This window comes from Rhinolophus sinicus, chromosome 5 (assembly GCF_057876585.1).
Source record: "Rhinolophus sinicus isolate RSI-liver-muscle chromosome 5, RSI-T2T, whole genome shotgun sequence".
NCBI lineage: Eukaryota > Metazoa > Chordata > Mammalia > Chiroptera > Rhinolophidae > Rhinolophus > Rhinolophus sinicus.
This window is the reverse complement of record NC_142505.1, coordinates 108,595,428-108,612,426: the sequence shown is the minus strand read 5'-3', so window position 1 is coordinate 108,612,426 and position 16,999 is coordinate 108,595,428. Positions and strand designations below refer to the sequence as shown.

The 16,999-nt window shown below is 43.7% G+C and overlaps 1 protein-coding gene across 3 annotated transcripts in view; it reads right to left on the bottom strand.

Annotated features, from left to right (window-relative positions):
- The window catches only part of RNF216 (ring finger protein 216), a 116,281-nt gene that overhangs the window by 62,732 nt on the left and 36,550 nt on the right, over positions 1-16,999 (bottom strand). For all 3 annotated transcript variants that reach the window (XM_019753628.3, XM_019753630.3, XM_019753629.3), the window contains exons 11-13: positions 16,032-16,169; positions 13,929-14,077; positions 13,336-13,414 (exon numbers count right to left, since the gene is read on the bottom strand). In XM_019753628.3, coding sequence (XP_019609187.3) covers positions 13,336-13,414; positions 13,929-14,077; positions 16,032-16,169 — 366 coding nt within the window. The remainder of the gene's footprint in view (positions 1-13,335; positions 13,415-13,928; positions 14,078-16,031; positions 16,170-16,999) is intronic.

Below are 16,999 nucleotides of genomic sequence, written 5' to 3'. Positions count from 1 at the left end.
CAGCTCACTGGCCCATGTGGGAATTGAACCAGCGATCTCAGCGTTAGGAGCACGGCACTCCAACCACCTGAGGCACCGGGGCCGGCCCTAGAGTTTCTATTTTAATAAAGTGCCCATACAAACCTGTTTTAACACTACAGAGAGTGCATTTTAGTAGAGACCAGAGCAACAAAGAGGGACAAGGCAGTACATCTTTTCACTATAAGGACAGTAGAAGGTGACAGTCTCGACCTCCAGGCCTGCCTGCTGCACTGAGAGGTGGATGGGGAGGTCAGGACTCAAAGGTCAGCACCCTCCCAGGAAAACAAAAACCATTACCAGTGAGTCACTGAGACAAACCATGGGTTTTTATCTTCAGTTTTTGACTAATTTTGAGTTCTCCAGCAAACGTACTATCAGTTTTGTTTCTAGGCCCTTCCTACATTCATCTGAGTATCATTCCCTGAGAAACCAATCCTTTTGGATAAGGATAAAATGATCAACAAGAACCCCTAGGCCGAGGCAAGTGAGACTTTGGAGAGCAAACCTACGGGTGGCCTTCTTTAGGACACAGCTCTCCACAGGGTAGCATGGCATCCTTCTCTGAACTTGAACAATGTGGGCAAAAGTGAGAGTGATCATTTCTTACAGAACATACCAGTTAGCAAAAAAGTGAGCTTCAAAAATCTATCCCATTTACATTGTAGCGTGCTACCGTGTTTTCCCAAAAATAAGACCTAGCCAGACCATCAGCTCTAATGCGTCTTTTGGAGCAAAAATTAATGCAAGATCCCGTATTGTATATTATATCATATTATATCATATCATATTACATTATATTATGTCATATAAGACCCGGTCTTATAGTAAAATAAGACCGGGTCTTATATTAATTTTTGCTCCAAAACACGCATTAGAGCTGATGGTCTGGCTAGGTCTTATTTTCGGGGAAATACGGTAATAAGAAATTAGTTTTCTGAACACAATCATGTGCCATGTAACAACACTTCAGTCACTGACTGAATATACCACAGTGGTCCCCTAAGATTATAATGGAGCTGAAAAATTCCTACGGTCTCATGACTTCACACCCACAGGGCAACACATTACTCCCATACTGGTGGTGATGGTAGTGTAAACAAACCCGCTGCACTGCCAGTCTATAAAAGTAGCACATACAATTATGTAGCACATAGTTAAGCACAACAGTACATACTTGATAATGATAATAAATGGCTGTTACTGGTTTATGTATTTACTATACTATACTTTTATCATTTTAGAGTACAAGTTCTAGGTATATAAAAAAAAGTTTGCTGTAGGGCTCTCAACCACAAGGTTGCCAGTTCAGTTCCTCGAGTCCTGCAAGGGATGGTGGGCAGCGCCCCCTGCAACTAAAATTGAACACGGCACCTCGAGCTGAGCTGTTGCTGAGTTCCTAAATGGCTCAGTTGGTTGGAATGCGTCCTCTCAACCACAAGGTTGCCAGTTCGATTCCTCGAGTCCCGCAAGGGATGGTGGGCTGCGCCCCTGCAACTAGAAAAACAGCAACTGGACCTGGAGCTGAGCTGCGCCACCCAAAACTAAGACTGAAAGGACAACTTGAAGCTGAACGGCACCCTCCACAACTAAGATCGAAAGGACTTGACTTGGAAAAAAGGCCTAGAAGTACACACTGTTCCCCAATAAAGTCCTGTTTCCCTTCCCCAATAAAATCTTTAAAAAAAAAAAAAAAGTTTGCTGTAAAACAGTGCGCCTTGGTATGCTGGCAGCTGCCGCCTACATCTCGTGTTTACCGCCTCTCTCGGTCGCATCATTTTCTCTTGATTTAATCTCATGTTTTGTACGGGAACGGGCTGTACAGGTGTGTAACCCAGGAGCACCAGGCTGTACCACACGCCCAGGTGTGCAGTAGGCTGGCCCATCTGGGTGTGTAAGTGCCCGCTCTGATATTCGCACAGGATGACACTGCCTAAGGACGCATTTCTCAGAACGTGACCACATCCCAAAGCAGCACGTGACTGTACATCATTTGAAAAACTAGTAAGTCCCGATGGGACTTCACATCTGCCCATTTCAGGGGAACTCCATGCTCTTGCAGATTTTACAAACCTGGGAGAAGCTCTTCCCTTCTGGGACTCGGCACACACTGTTGGCACCAATCTCCACCTTCCTTTCACGGGCAGCTACTGGTTCCTGACTTAGGAAGTGTCTGTCGAGCACTGGAGTAAGTGCTTCACCTACATCACACCCTCACTCCCCACACCCGCAGCTTACTGAGATATACCTGCCACGCCACTTACTTTTCACCAAAGCTCTATGACGTAGGTGTAATTGTTCTCATTTTACAGATAGAAAACGTGGCTCAGGGAGATGACACATGTACCGCAGGTCATGAAGGCAAGCAGTGGAAGAGCTGGAACTAAAGCACGAGCGGGTTTAACGTCAAAATCCACTTAACCACCACGCCCGACTGTCTCCTTAGCCGCAATGTAAGCGAAGCCATGGATGTGACCCTCCAGCACAGTGCTGGGCCCAGAGCCACGCGTCAGAGAACACTTCTCCTACACTGTCTTCCAGAGAACTCTCAAAACAGAGACCGCGCCAGTAAGGAGCAGCAGCAGGACTTTCTCCAAGCAGCACTGACAATGGAGAGATGTGAAGCCTCTTCGTTCTGAACCGAACAGGAAATTCTGGGATTTGTCTCTGGGAGGGTGGCAACATTTTAACCATCTAAAGCAGCTTCACTGGGTGCCAGAACATTCTCTGAGGGCAAAGCAGAACAACGCCTATTTCCTGGGGGGCAGGGAAGTGGAGTCCACACTGACAACTCAGTCTGGACCACCTTGGCTCTGAGATGCACTCCACCACCTGCTGGAAGGTCAGCAGTCAACCTCTGAGAGTTTCAAGGGTTGAAATCTGAGGGCTGCACCAGCCCTTGGGAGGAGACAGGTATGGCAGTGCCAACCGAGCCCACTTACCAGTCCCCTAACCTCCTCTAACACAGGCCAAGAGGAAGAGGCAGTTGTTTTCACCATTCAGTGCTTGAATCCAGGGATAAAGAGGATGAAATACAGGAATAAAAACTACTACTGTGGAGTTGAGGGGTAACAAAAATAAATGTTTTATCCATACTGGCATTTTACTTTAATACATGTGTATTTTTACCTTCCCCTACTTTGGGTACGTATCTATCTCCCTTTTAAATAAGCAGTACAAACAACAGGAGATGTAGTATTTATTTGTTTTTATCAGGAAGGCAGGGTAAGAAGAGAGGGAAGCAATACAGTAGTACCTCGGTTTTTGAACGTCTCGTTGACCAACACTTCGGTTTACGAATGCCGTAAATTTTGTGGATTTATGGTATCATTAGATAGTAAAATTCATGCTAAATTTGCAGTTTTAGGGGTTGATTTTAAAGGTCTGGAACAGATTAATCCATTTTGCATTTCTTTCTGTGGGGAAACCATGCCTCGGTTTTCAAAAGTTTCAGAACTCGAACGGTCTTTCGGAATGGACTGCATTAGAAAACCGAGGTACCACTGTATTTGCCTTTGTTGCTTTTATTCTTCATGGAAACACACAAACACACAACACACACACACACACACAATAAAAACTAGGTTCTCTACTCACAGTGTTTGATATGTTAACATGTCAAGTGAGGAAGCGTGTGTAATTATCAGCCCAAATCTCTCAAGCATCAAGAAGCCTATGATGAACAGATTCACTATGCTGTTTACTATGGGGAATTCTAAAAAGTGAAAACTGACAAAAATATTAAGACAAGAATGCAGTTAAATCCTGAAACCTCACTGCTACAATGCCAGCTCTGCTCAGTGCTTGATGGGAGAGTGGCTCACAGGGATGGCATTTGGGATCCGCTCTGGGACCGTGCGGGAACAGGGAGGCCTGCCTGTGGGTTCTCAGCTCCACCATTTACCATCAAATGACTTCACACTTCGGGGACCATGGGGAGGGAGGGCTGCGCCCAAGTCTGAAGCTACTCGGCCGGAACCCCAGGCTCTGAAGGAAGAGCCTCAGCTTCAGAGAAGCAGGAACAGGCTGAATCTCCGAGAAGGAATCCCCACAGCACCCCACTTCTGCTGCAGACTGGCATTATGCAGCACGAACTTCCATACCAATAAACGAGCCCGCGCTTGGGGGCCTAAAACTCTTTCTGTTACTCTGACATTTGGTTCCTGTCAATGTTTCTTCCTGAATAAAGGTCTTCCCTGACTGGGAACAAGAGGATCAAGCTTCATTCATATCTAGATAAATGTGAAGGCCTGTGCTCAGCACAGGAGTCAGCTGACTGGCTGGGCCTCAAATCACAGCGCTGCTGGTATGTGCCAAGCACCCACTGTCACAGCTGGAGGGTTCCTGGCTCTGACAACTGGTCCCAACTCATTTACACTCTCTTCACGCAGCCATTCAGCTACTGGAGGCACCGCAGATGCCTGTTTTTTAGCAACAAACTGGTTCAGTGCAGATGTGAATGTCAGTTATATTTCGCTGCTGTAGCGTCAATAACACTGAATGCTACAACGGACAGGACAGGGCCTGCAAAGGGTGGGAAAAGATGAGTAGTGGAGAGTTGGCGGGTGAAAGATACATGAAAACAAATACCAGTGACACCGGAAAAAGATGAGTGTTTACACATTCACCTTCTCAGGCTCCACTAGAAGACACCACACTCGGCATCTTCACAGATACTCTCATTAAAGTCTCACCACCCGATGGCCTCCGTTCCTTAGCACTTGCTTTGTGAGTACTCTTAAATCTCCACCTTGTGACCCTGGCTACCTTTCCAGAAAGCTCGACTTTGTGGAGCTAAGTTATGTTTCTGGAAAGGTAGAAAAAGACTCAGCAGGGAAATTTCTGACCCTAAGAATAAGTATTCCAGAAGCAATGCTTTCAAATCTCCTTTTATCTAACACTGCTGTCCCCCACGCAATACATCCAACTCATTCCTAAAAGCAACACGCTGAAGAGAGACTGATGACTCCTTTATCTGAGAAAACACAGGGCTGGCGCTGAGGACCTTGACAAAGCATTCCATCATATCAATGAAACAAAGACTCTTTCCCCATTTCAAAGATACAGTGTCTTATTCTTCAGAGGTCTGAGGGCTTTGATTCCAGGCATTCGAGCCCTCCTGCAGATAACACATTAATATAAACGCCTCATCCCAGAGTGACAAGTTCCTGGAAATCTAAGCGGAGTTTAGATTACTGGCAAAGACACTGCAGTAAGGAAGCAGAGGCCCGTAGTCTCACATGGGCCAAAATTAGCTAGTGGCTCATTTCTTACACATTAGGAATCCTCAAAGACTAACGGTTGGTTTGGCCATCGAGCTGCAGAGAAAGGATGTCATAAGGAGAACTTGTACCAGTGAAGAAGGTAAAAGCATATGCCCTAACAACACCGACACCTCTAGTGTTAAATTCTGAATGCACATAGTGCTTTGCTTTGGTCCTAAGCCTGAATGGATTCTGTCAATTCTGCTTACAAGACCCTGTTCTGCTGACACAGATACTTTTAAAATGCCCAAGAGACAAACCTTTCGTCATGGAGTACCAGTGCCACCTGGTGGCAATTCTTTCCACAGCTCAAGATTAGGACGGACCTGCTTGGCTATAATTGTAAACTCTCCTTTCCCCTTCAAAGGACAGGGTGGGGACTCTTCTGCAACCTGGTGTCACTGCCTCAGGTTCCCATGAGACACAGTTTTCACCTTATTTTCCAAGATGGGCCAAACACCTACAGACCTTACCCTAAGAGTAGAAAGCGAGTCCAGAATGTGAATGCTATTAACCGCAGGTGAGGGTCAAGTTTTGAAGCTCTCTAATCAACAATGCCGTATGACGCCTTCTCTTTACTGTAAAACATTACTGAGGAACATAAAAAGATATGAACTAACAGAAAGACGTACTCTGAACTTAGACAGCAGGACTCAACATTTTTATTAAGGTAATAATTTCCCTAAACTCATCTATCTATAGCAGTTCTCTCTCTAATGCCTGGTGCGCCCTGCTTCCCCGTCCTTTGCTTACGCCCAGGGCTCTCTTTCAAAGCTTCTTATTCACGAAGGCACAATCTTCCTCCAGCCTCCACCTCTCCTGTGTTCTTGATCATGGTCACTTATCAAATAATGACAGAGCACCTACTATGTGCATATGTTACTGGAAAAACACACACACACAGGAAACCTCCACTCTCAAAATTCCACACGTCCAAAACAGAACTGATCTTCTCTGTTCTATTTCCAATTTTGTGTGAATAGCATTATCACCTACTTAGTGGCCCAAAGCAGAGCAGTAAGTCATCTGGACTTCTCCCTACCCCACTGTCAGAATAGCTCCTCCTAACCCAGCTCCCTACTGTCTTCCAAGTCTGCTCCTTTTCTCCACCCCCATGGTCACTGTTGGTTCTCACCATCTCTATCACTCAGGATGCTTTTGGGGAACAAACTCAAACTTCAGTAACACAAAATAGACTTATTTCTCCATGTCCACCTTGGGGAAAGGAAAAACCGTATGCTCTTGCTTGTGGTAAACAACATAACATGAAGTCTACCTTATTTAACACATTTTAAGTGCACAGTACAGTACTGTTAACTGTATGTGCGTGGTTACACAGCAGATCTTTAGATCTTTTGCATCTTGCCCGACTGAAATTCCATACCTACTGCATGACAACTTCCTATTTCCTCTCCCAGCCCCTGGCAATCACCACACTACTTCCGGCTTCTATGAGTGTGACTACTTTAGATACATCCTGTAAGCGGAATCATACAGTATTTATCTTTTTGGGACTGGCTTATCTCACTTCGCATATTGTACTCAAGGTTCATCCATATTGTTGCATGTGTGAGAATTTACTTCCTGTTTAAATACTGAATAATATTCTGGTACATGTATGGATAGACCCCATTTTCTTTATCCATTCATCCACTGATGGACGTTTAGACTGTTTCCATATCTTAGTTATTGTGAGTAATGCTGCAATGAACACAGGAGTGCGAGTATCTCTTCAAGGTCCTGTTTTCAATTCTTTTGGATAAATATCCAGAAGTGGGATTGCTAGATCATATGGTAGTTCTTATTTTTTGAGGGCACACCATACATACTATTTTCCCATTCTGGCTGTACCATTTTACATTCCCCCCAAAAATGCACAAGAATTTCCATTTCTCTATATCCTTGCTGGCACTTGCTATGTGTTGCTGTTGTTGTTAGCGGCCATTGTAATAGATGTGAGGTGATACCTAACTGTGGTTTGGATTTGCATTTTCCTGATGATTGATTAGTGATGTGAGCACCTTCTCATATAGCTGTTGGCCATTTGTATGTCTTCTTTGGAGAAAAGTCTATTCAGGTCTTTCGCCCATTTAACTGGGTTGGTTTTTGTTACTGAGTTGTAGTTTTTTTTCTCTATTATGGATATTAACCTTTTAACAGATAAATGAGTTGCAAATACTTTCTCCCATAAAATAGGTTGCCTTTTCACTCTGTTGTTTCCTTTGCTGCACAGCTTTTTAGGTTGATGCAGTCCCACTTGGGTATTTTTGTTTTTGCTGTCTGTGCTTTTAGCGTCAAATCCAGGAAAACACCAAACTTTCCCCTCATGTTTTCTTCTAGGAGTTTTATAGTTTCAGGTCATATGTTTAAGTCTTTAATCCATTTTGAGTTGTTTTTTAATATGGTATAAGATAACGTCCAATTTCATTCTTTTGCATGTGGTTATCCCATCAGTTTTCCCAGTGCCATCTGAACAGACTATCCTTTCCCTATTGTGTAGTCTTGGCACCCTTGACTATATATGCATGAGTTTACTGCTGGGCTCCCTGTTCTGTTCCATTGGTCTTTATGTCTGTCTTTATGCTAGTACCACAGTTTTGATTACTGTAGCTTTGTAATATGCTTTGAAGCGAGGAAGTATGAGGTCTCCTCTAGCTTTGGTTCTTCTTTCTCAAGATTGTTTTGGCTATCTGGGGTCCTTTGTAGTTCCCTGTGAATTTTAGGATTGTTTTTTTCTATTTCTGAAAAAATGCCATTGGGATTTTCATAGGGATTACACTGAATTTGTAGATGGCTTTGGGCACTATGACACTTTGACAACATTAAGTCTTCCAATCCATGAACACAGATGTCTTTCCACTTGTGTCTAATTTCAGCAATGTTTTGTGGTTTTCAGTGTACAAGTTTTTCACCTCCTTTGTTCAAGTTTATTCCTAAGTATTTTATTCTTTTTGATGCTACTGTAAATGGGACTGTATTCTTAATTTCCTTTTCGGATTGTTATTAGTGTATAGAAACAACTGATTTCTGCATATTGATTTTGTATGCTGCAACTTTGCTAAATTAATTAGTTCAGATTTTTTTTTTAAAAAGCGCAATCTTTAGTTTTGTACATATAAGATCATGTCATCTTCAAGGAGAGAACATTTTACTTCTTCCTTTCTGATTTGGATGCCATTCCCTTTTCTTACTTATTGCTCTAACTAGGACTTCCAGTAATATGCTGAATAGAAGTGATGACAGAGGGCATCCTTGCCTTTTTCCTGAGCTTAGAGAAGTGGTTAGTTTTTCACCACTGAGTATGTTAGCTGTGGCCTTTTCATATATGGCCTTTATTATGTTGAGGTAATTTCCTTCTATTTCTAGTTTGTTGAGTTGAATTTTGTCAAATATGCTCTTTCTCCATCTATTATTTTTATTCTTCCTCCTGTTAATGTGGTATATCACACTGATTTTTGTTGAACCATCCTTGCACCCCAGGGATAAATCCCATTTGGTCGTGGTATATGATCCCTTTAATACGTTGCCGAATTCAGGTTTCTAGTATTCTGTTGAGGAGTTCTGCATCTACATTCATCAGGGACATTAGTCTGTAGTTTTCGTTTCTTATGGCCTCGCTGTTAGCACTGGTATTAGGGTGATGCTGACCTCATAGAATGTTTGCTTGAGAAGAACATGTATTCTGCTCCTGCTGGGTGGAATGCTCTGTATATGTCTCTTTTTTCTGTAGGTCCATTTGGTTTACAGTGTTTGTTTAAGGCCCTCTGTTTCTTAGTGATCTGCCTGCTCATCTATTATTGAAAGTGGAGTACGGAAATCTACTATTATTGTGTTGCTGCCTATTTCTCCATTCATACCTGTCAATGTTTGCTTCGTATGTTTGGACGCTCTGATGCTGGGTGCATATATATTTATCCTTGTTATACCTTCCTGGTGAAGTGACCTTTTTATTATTATATAATGTCCTTGTCTCCTGTGACAGTTTTTGATGGCCTTCATACAAGTATGGCCATCCCAGCTCTCTTTTGGTTACCATTTGCATGAAATATCTTTTTGCCATCCTTTCACTTTCTGCCTGTGTGTATCCTTAAATCTAAAGTGAATCTTTTTGTAGATAAGGATCTTATTTGTTTTTTAAAATCCATTCAGCCACTCTGTGTCTTTTGACTGGGGAGTTTAATCCATTTACATCTAAAGTATTACTGATAGGGAAGAACTAAACTATTGCCATTGTGTTGTTCTCTGTCCTATAGCTTATTTGTCTCTTTCCCCTCTTGCTGTCTTCGTGTTTCATTCATTTTTTTGTAGTGACAGGTTTTGATTCCTTTCTCACTTTCTCCTGTGTATATTTATAACAATCTATTTTAAGCTGGTAACAACTTCAATCACATACAAAAATTTTACCCCACTTTATGTTATTGATGCTACAAATTACATCTTTTTTCTATTGTATATCCATTAATATATTGCTATAGTAATTTTTCACACTTTTACCTTTTAAGTTCTGTATCAGTTAAAAAGGATTACATATACAAACATTAGAGTATTTTTTGTCTATACATTTATCTTTACTAGTGAGCTTTATACCTTTATGTGCTTTCGTGTTGCTATCCAGTATCCTTTTGTTTCAACTGGAAGGACTCCTTTAGCATTTCTTGTAAGGCAGGTCTAATGGTAATAACCTCCCTCAGCTTTTGTTTATCTGGGAATGTCTTAATTCCTCCCTCACTATTGAAGAATAGTTATGCCAGATACAGTATTCTTGACTGGCAGTTTTCTTCTTTTATTCTTTCAGCACTTTGAATATATCACCTTACTTTCTTCTGTCCTGAAAGGTTTCTGCTGAAAAATGAATGGAGAAGCTTATGGGAGCTCCATTGTACATGACAAGTTGCTTTTCTCTTGCTGTTTTCAAAACTGTCTTTGACTTCTGACAATCTGATTATAAAGCGTCTCCGTCCATCCTAATTGGGGTACACTTGGCTTCTTGAATCTGGATGTCCACTGTCTTCCCAGATTTTGGAAGATTTGGCCACAATTTTTTCAAATAAGTTTTCTGCCTCTTCCTCTCTTCTTCCAGGCCTCTAAAAGTGCATGTACTGGTCTCTTTGATGGTATCCTGTACGTCCCTTAAGCTTTCCTTACTCTTCATTCTGTTTTCTTTTTGCTCCTCTCACTAGATAATTTCAAATAACCTATCTTTGAGTTTGCTGATTCTTTATTAAACTTGATCAAGTCTGCTACTGAACCCCTCTAGTGAAATTTTCAATCATTTATTGTATTTTTCAGGAGAATTTTGTTTGGGTCTTTAAAATATTTTCTCTTTTTTGATATTCTCATTCTCATCATCTCATATACCATTTTCCTAAGATCACTGATCATCTTCATGATTATTTTAAATTCTTTCTCAGGTAATTCACATACCTCATTTCTTCAGGATCAGTTTCTAAAGATTTATTTTGTTCCTTTGTTGGACCACGCTTCTTCTAGCGCCTTGTTATTTTGTACTGACATCCACACATCTGAAAAAAGTCACCTCTCCCAGTCTTTGCAGACTGGCTTTATACAGGGAAAGATCTTCACCAATCAATCTCGCTAAAGATTCTGGGGGAATCTCAAACCGTTTCTGTGGATGCGTCTTCTCTGGACTTACGTGTATCAATTCCCAATCAGAGATATTTTGCTGGTTTCTTTTCTCAGGAGTTTGTAATCTCCTGCTCCCTCTGGTGTCTGTTTACTGTACTGCAGTAGACAGAGATGGACCTGCTGTAAGCTGCCCAGCTCTTTTTTTGTTGAAGTTTCCAGGCATCTAAACATGCAGGGTGCTGTCTGTGCTGAGTCAGGTAAGGCAGAAACCAGCCCCTTGGGCAGTCCCCCAAAAAGCCGAATGTTGGACATATGCTCCAACGCTTTTCCACCTTAGGGAGAAACTGGGAGATGGGTTTCCTTCCATTCTTTCCACACTAAGTCAAGAGCAGGAGCAATGACAAGTACGTGTGCGCTGGTTCAAATTCCTGCCTTTGTTCTCAGTGGTGCCCCAACCTGGTGTCCTTTCCTGTCAGTGTTTCGATGCAGGAAAGATGGAAGCCAGCCCTTTGGGTAGCACTCCGACAAGTTTGCAAGTTAGATGTATGTTCCAGGCTTCTCTTCCTCCTCAAGGAGAAGCTAGGAGTTTCCTCCCAACTGTGCTGTGTGCTGGTGGGAGGGCTCTGCTGAGTGAGTTCCATGAAGTGCCCTACAGGCCTCACGGCAGTGGCTTTGCACTGCCTGGAGTACAGGAGCCTATAACTGGTTTCTAGATTTCTCACAAAGGGAACTGGCCCATGTACTAATCAATCAGTGTTTCTGCAGGGGAAGCGGGGGTCTGAGGCTGCCTATTTCACCATCTTGCTGACGTCACCCCGAAGTATGTTTTTACCACTTTCTTGCACGTGACCTAGTTCACCCACACTCACATTTCATTGGCCAAAAGAAGTTACATGGCCACCTCCAAGTTCACCAGGGCATGTATATTTCTCCCATAGAGGAAGCAGACTATTTGGTGTTTCTGCCTAAGATCTTAAGAGCCTCTGGGAGGCTTTCACTGACATCCCGGGTTGGGTGTTATCAAGACACTCATGGGATGCTGTTTCAGGCTCATGCGTGCCCTTATGCCAGCTTGTAATCGTCTTCGGAGAAGAATGCCTCCTCTTCTCTCTGGCCTTCCAAATAGTAACACGAAGATGTTTTCTGAGTTTAACTTTGAGTCATACTGGAAATGTAGTTCCCAGCTCACTCTTAGCGATTCACGGAGACTCCAGAAGGGTGGCACGGACATGCATCTCTCACCGGGATTCCTCAGCAGCCAGACAGAGCTCTGGTATTTCCCTCCCTCGTCCCACTGCCTCACAATGGTGCTCAAGGCCTGCATGGCCCTGGCCCCAACCCAGCTCATGAGCCTTTCCCTTCACACTCCCAGTACCAGTCAGTGTTCAGAATGCTACTGCTCCTTGGACCTAGAACATTCCAACATCTTCACTTTCAATTCATTCCCACCCTTTCCTTTCCTTGGCTACTGCCTCCTTGCGCTCTGAATCTTAGCTCTCAGGCACTGCCTTCCTAAGGCAACCCAGTGCCGCACACACTGGGAGTGCACAGAATGGGCAGTTACTCTACTTTCTTAGTTCCAAAATGCCGGATACTGTTGGGACAACTGTTATAGCAAAATAGCCTGAGGGGGGAGAAACTATTAATTGAACACATCAATTATAAAAATACATCCAGATTTTACATGGGAAAGTTAACATTGAAAACAAAAGAAATAAAGTTTTAGTCCATTAGTTTAGTTTCTTTCTTCCTTTCCCAATATCTTACTTTCATCTCAAGGCAGATATATTATAATATTCAACTCTGATCATGCTATTTTAGAAAAATGGCTTAAAACATACTTGTCTAGGTAGATGCCAATATTTGTTAAAAACTCTAAGTTGATAAATTTTAAGACATTCTTAGTTCACAGAAAAGGAGTCTAGGTAAAAGAAGAAAGGTTTTCTGCAGTGAGGTGCCCGGATAGCTTTGGTCTCACCTGATACAACCAGTTCTTATGAGAACAGTTGAGGGAATAATCTACCACACATGCTAGAGACGCTACCAGAACACCCAGTTCTTTAATCAAAGAACTATCATTAGCACTTTGAAAATGGCAGGGGTGTGTGTGTGCACAGGCGCACACACACACAGAAACTACCTGAGCACAAAAGGATGGTGAAAAGAGCAAGCCAGAAAAACGGTGGCACAGTGAAGCAACACAACTCTTCACATTTCACAATACAATAACTGCCCTTATAAGAAGAGGGCATAAAGCAGAGATCCAGAGCTGTGACTGCAATTTCACAAGTGGCTTCCATCTTCGTAACTATGTCAACCACCATTCTCAAGTACCGATCTTTCACGAGAAGGAGAACAAACAAATCCCTCACTGGTCAGCACGCAGATAACCAGCATATCCGCGCCGTTAGGGTCGCCCATAACACCGTAATTCAAACATAAAGGGAGAAAACACTCTGCCCCCTACCTTTCGGCAGCGAGGGTTGGGACAGCTGAACCTCTTCACATCGCTGTCCAACAGAGCAGGAAAGCTACAGGAGGGGCACCTAGAGTGAACACAGCAGAAGGAATGCTGGTTACTTAGAGCAGTGCAGCCTGCTGTGGCTGCATGTGACTGCTCATACTAAGACGAATTTTCAGCTGGATGGCGTTATCGCCTTTTAATTCTTACTTGTCATTAAAACATGGACGGAGGCTCTCCTTTGTGCTGGCTCTTACTAGGAAATCCAGGTACCATTCTGGGTCCTGCTTCAGTGCAAATCATTCAAAAAACATACCTTTCTGAGAACTCCTTGCACATGTCACCTTGCTTCCCAACCCAAAGCACAGTATTTGTACCTATAACTCAGATGATTAAGGGGTGCCAAGGAGTGCAGGCAATAATTTGAACTGCAGATTGTTCAATTAATAAAATTATTCTTTTACTTCTCAGCAAGAAATGCCAGAAAGCTTGGAAGATGCAAATTTGTCACAAGTTTCGTCATCTGATTCAAGTGCTCAGGCAGCCTTCCTACTGGGGAATGAGCTGGCAGACGACTCTCTCCAACCCTGAGAACTCACCTGACAAGCTCATCAGCATAGGCGGCAGCAACTTCTTCTTCGGCTTTGCGCTCATAGTATTTATACAGGATGGTCTGGGGAAGCACCTTCTCCAGTTCGCTGGTTGGGAATGAACACGTGCAGCTGCCTTCCATGCAGCTAAGCTCTGACTGGAATGAGAAGGTCAGTCAGGCAGCAAAGAGAGAAAAAAAGAAAATTCAACCAGGTTTTCAGAAAAACGAAAAGCCTCAGTGGTTAAACGTTATCTTTCAATGGGAGGCAAATAAATCGTGGTTAACACAGGTTTTGAGATGACAAAGACCTCTTGTGTCCCCTCTTCTGAGAACCACACGAATGACAAGAAAACCAGAGTCCACCTCTGACACCCAGAGGACCTCTATCAGCCCGAACCACAATATGTGACAATGGATGGCAGATAAGGAAGGGTGAACGGCATAGCAGACGGAAGGTCACAGTTCAGTGTCTGAAAGGAAGACCCTCATGAGCAGCATGCTGGTTCCCTCTATAGCCCCGGAAAGGCTGGAGGTCTGGACCGCTTGCAAGACAGAGGTGAATGGTGGGAGGGGACTGACAGCAATATAAACTAAAAACTGGGGGATTGTTTGAGAAGTCTCTAGTTCCTACCCACTTCAGATAGTCAGGTGACTAAAACTCTTCCAGGAGGAACAGCTGGACCAGAGGGCAACGGACTCCATCTTTTAAGCCACTTACAGCAGGCTGAGTCCTTCTCAGACCCAGCACTCTGACCTCTTCCATCGCTCTTGTCCCTTTTGAAGGACCCTTGAGATTAGTTGGCCCACCTGGACAACCCAGGACAATCTCCCTATTTTAAGGTCATCTGATTTTGATTAGCAACCTTAATTCCCCTTTGCCATGTAAGGTAGCGTAGTCACAGGTTTTGGGGATCAGAAGTGGACATCTTTTGGGGGGTCATTATTCTGCCGATCATAGCCGCTGTGCTCATAATTGCTACTCAGTTCCTGACTAAACTACAACTTGCTTTAGAGTAACTGATGCTGAGTGATTCATTATTGGTCAGGCGTTTATGAAACGCAATTTTTTGTTTGTTTGTTTTTAAAGATTTTTTATTGGGGAAAGGGAACAGGACTTCACTGGGGAACAGTGTATTATTTCCAGGACTTTATTGGGGCAACAGTGTTTTCTTTCCCAGGATCCATCAGCTCTAAGTCAAGTTGTTGTCCTTTCTATCTTAGTTGTGGAGGGCGCAGCTCAGCTCTAAGTCCAGTTGCCATTTTCAATCTAGTTGCGGGGGGCTACAGCCCACCATCCCTTGCCGGAGTCGAATCGGCAACCTTGTGGACAGCACGCGCTCTACCCAACTGAGCCATCCAGCCACCCCTCAGCAGCTCAGCTCAAGGTACCTTGTCAATCTTAGTTGCAGGGGGTGCAGCCCATCATTCCTTGAGGGAGTCAAACCGGCAACCTTATTGTTGAGAGCATGCGCTCTTAACCAACTGAGCCATCCCTGAGCCACCTGGCCACCCCTCTGGAAGCTCAGCGGCAGCTCGTTGTCTTCACTTTATTTGTGGAGGGCGCAGTTCACTGGCCCATGTGGGGATTGAACCGGCAACCCTATTGTTCAGAGCTCGTGCTCTAATTGAGCCATCCGTCACCCCAATTTTTTTTTTTTTTAAGTGTTCATCAAGACAAAACAAAACTCCTTTCCATATCGTGTTATGCTGATGTCAAGAGAAACTGACTGGAAGAAACATGATCTTGTATAAAATAGTTACTGATTTTAACACAACTATAAAAGTCTTTACAAAGTTTTGTTAAAAATACTAATTTGCGCCCTCATACATTTCCTTTTCCTTCGCAGCAGGAAGCTGAGGGGAGCAGCAGGCGCTCCTGCGGCACGGGAGGATTATAGCACCCCCTGAAAAGAAATCTGCTGTGCTTGAACCCACACAATCATGCAAAGCAGGGACAGTCTAGGCACCACACACATGGGTGTGTCTTAGCAGAGTCCCAGCTCCCTCCAGAAAAGGCACTCCCACGAGGCATTCACCTTGTCTATCTATGCGGTCCCCTCAGCCCCCGTGAATGGTTCCTACCTATATAGACACACCTCACAGTCCTTACCTTTCCAGATCCAAAGACAGCCTCCTGGGCGTATCTGATGAGACACTCTTTGCAGAACAAGTGGGCATCTGCACACTGTGTCAGCTCCTCAAATGGAAACTCCCCGTAGCAGCAGCGGCACTCGATCAGCTGGCCGTCCTGCGGGCCATCAGAAATACACGTGAAACGCCCCACACTCGAGGAGGGGGCAGCAGGTTTCATATCCCCTCACCCCGAGGTAAAAAGCAACCCCCAGACGCCATAAAACAACGATGAGCTGTTTTCTGCTGCATAAATCTAACTCAAGGTGCCAGTACAAATATTACCACCTAGCTAAAATGACACTGAGATCTTCATGTCTGGTTTTTAAGGGTATTTTTGGTGCTATCCTTTGTATAAAGTTATGTTCATTAATCCCATGGTGCCAGCAGAACTATAGCATCTGCTATAAGATGATACCGCTCACGTGATTATAGGAGTCAGGGACCAGTGGCAGGAGGGATGTTATCTAAAAAGCTTCAAAAGTTGCATTTTGCTCTCCTTGTTATACGACAGGAGTGTGAGAAGGCCATGCGCCAGCCCAAGCTTTATCTTAAGGGACCACTGAAGCTAACTGAAGCAGCAATGACAAGTACCGTGAGTTCCAGGAAACGTACTCTTTATTAATGGCAGTGACCCAGTCATTTAGCCATCCCTCCCAGGTAAGGAAAGGCCGCTACGTGAGGACGGCAGACAGAGTAGAAAACCCACTGGGCCCTAAGGTTATACATCTCTTTCTTCTAACTCTGTGTGATATCTGAGTTCTAAATTCTCCTCTAAGAGTTTATCCAGCGGATTCCAGGCAGTGTTCCTTAACTATCTTCCCTTCAATTCTCATCCAGTCTGGTATTAAAGAGCGACCATACTGTTTCAAGCATCTGACTGTAACTTGGTTGAACCACAAACTCAGCAGATCAACAGGAGGTTGTCCGGGAACCAGGGTGCCATCA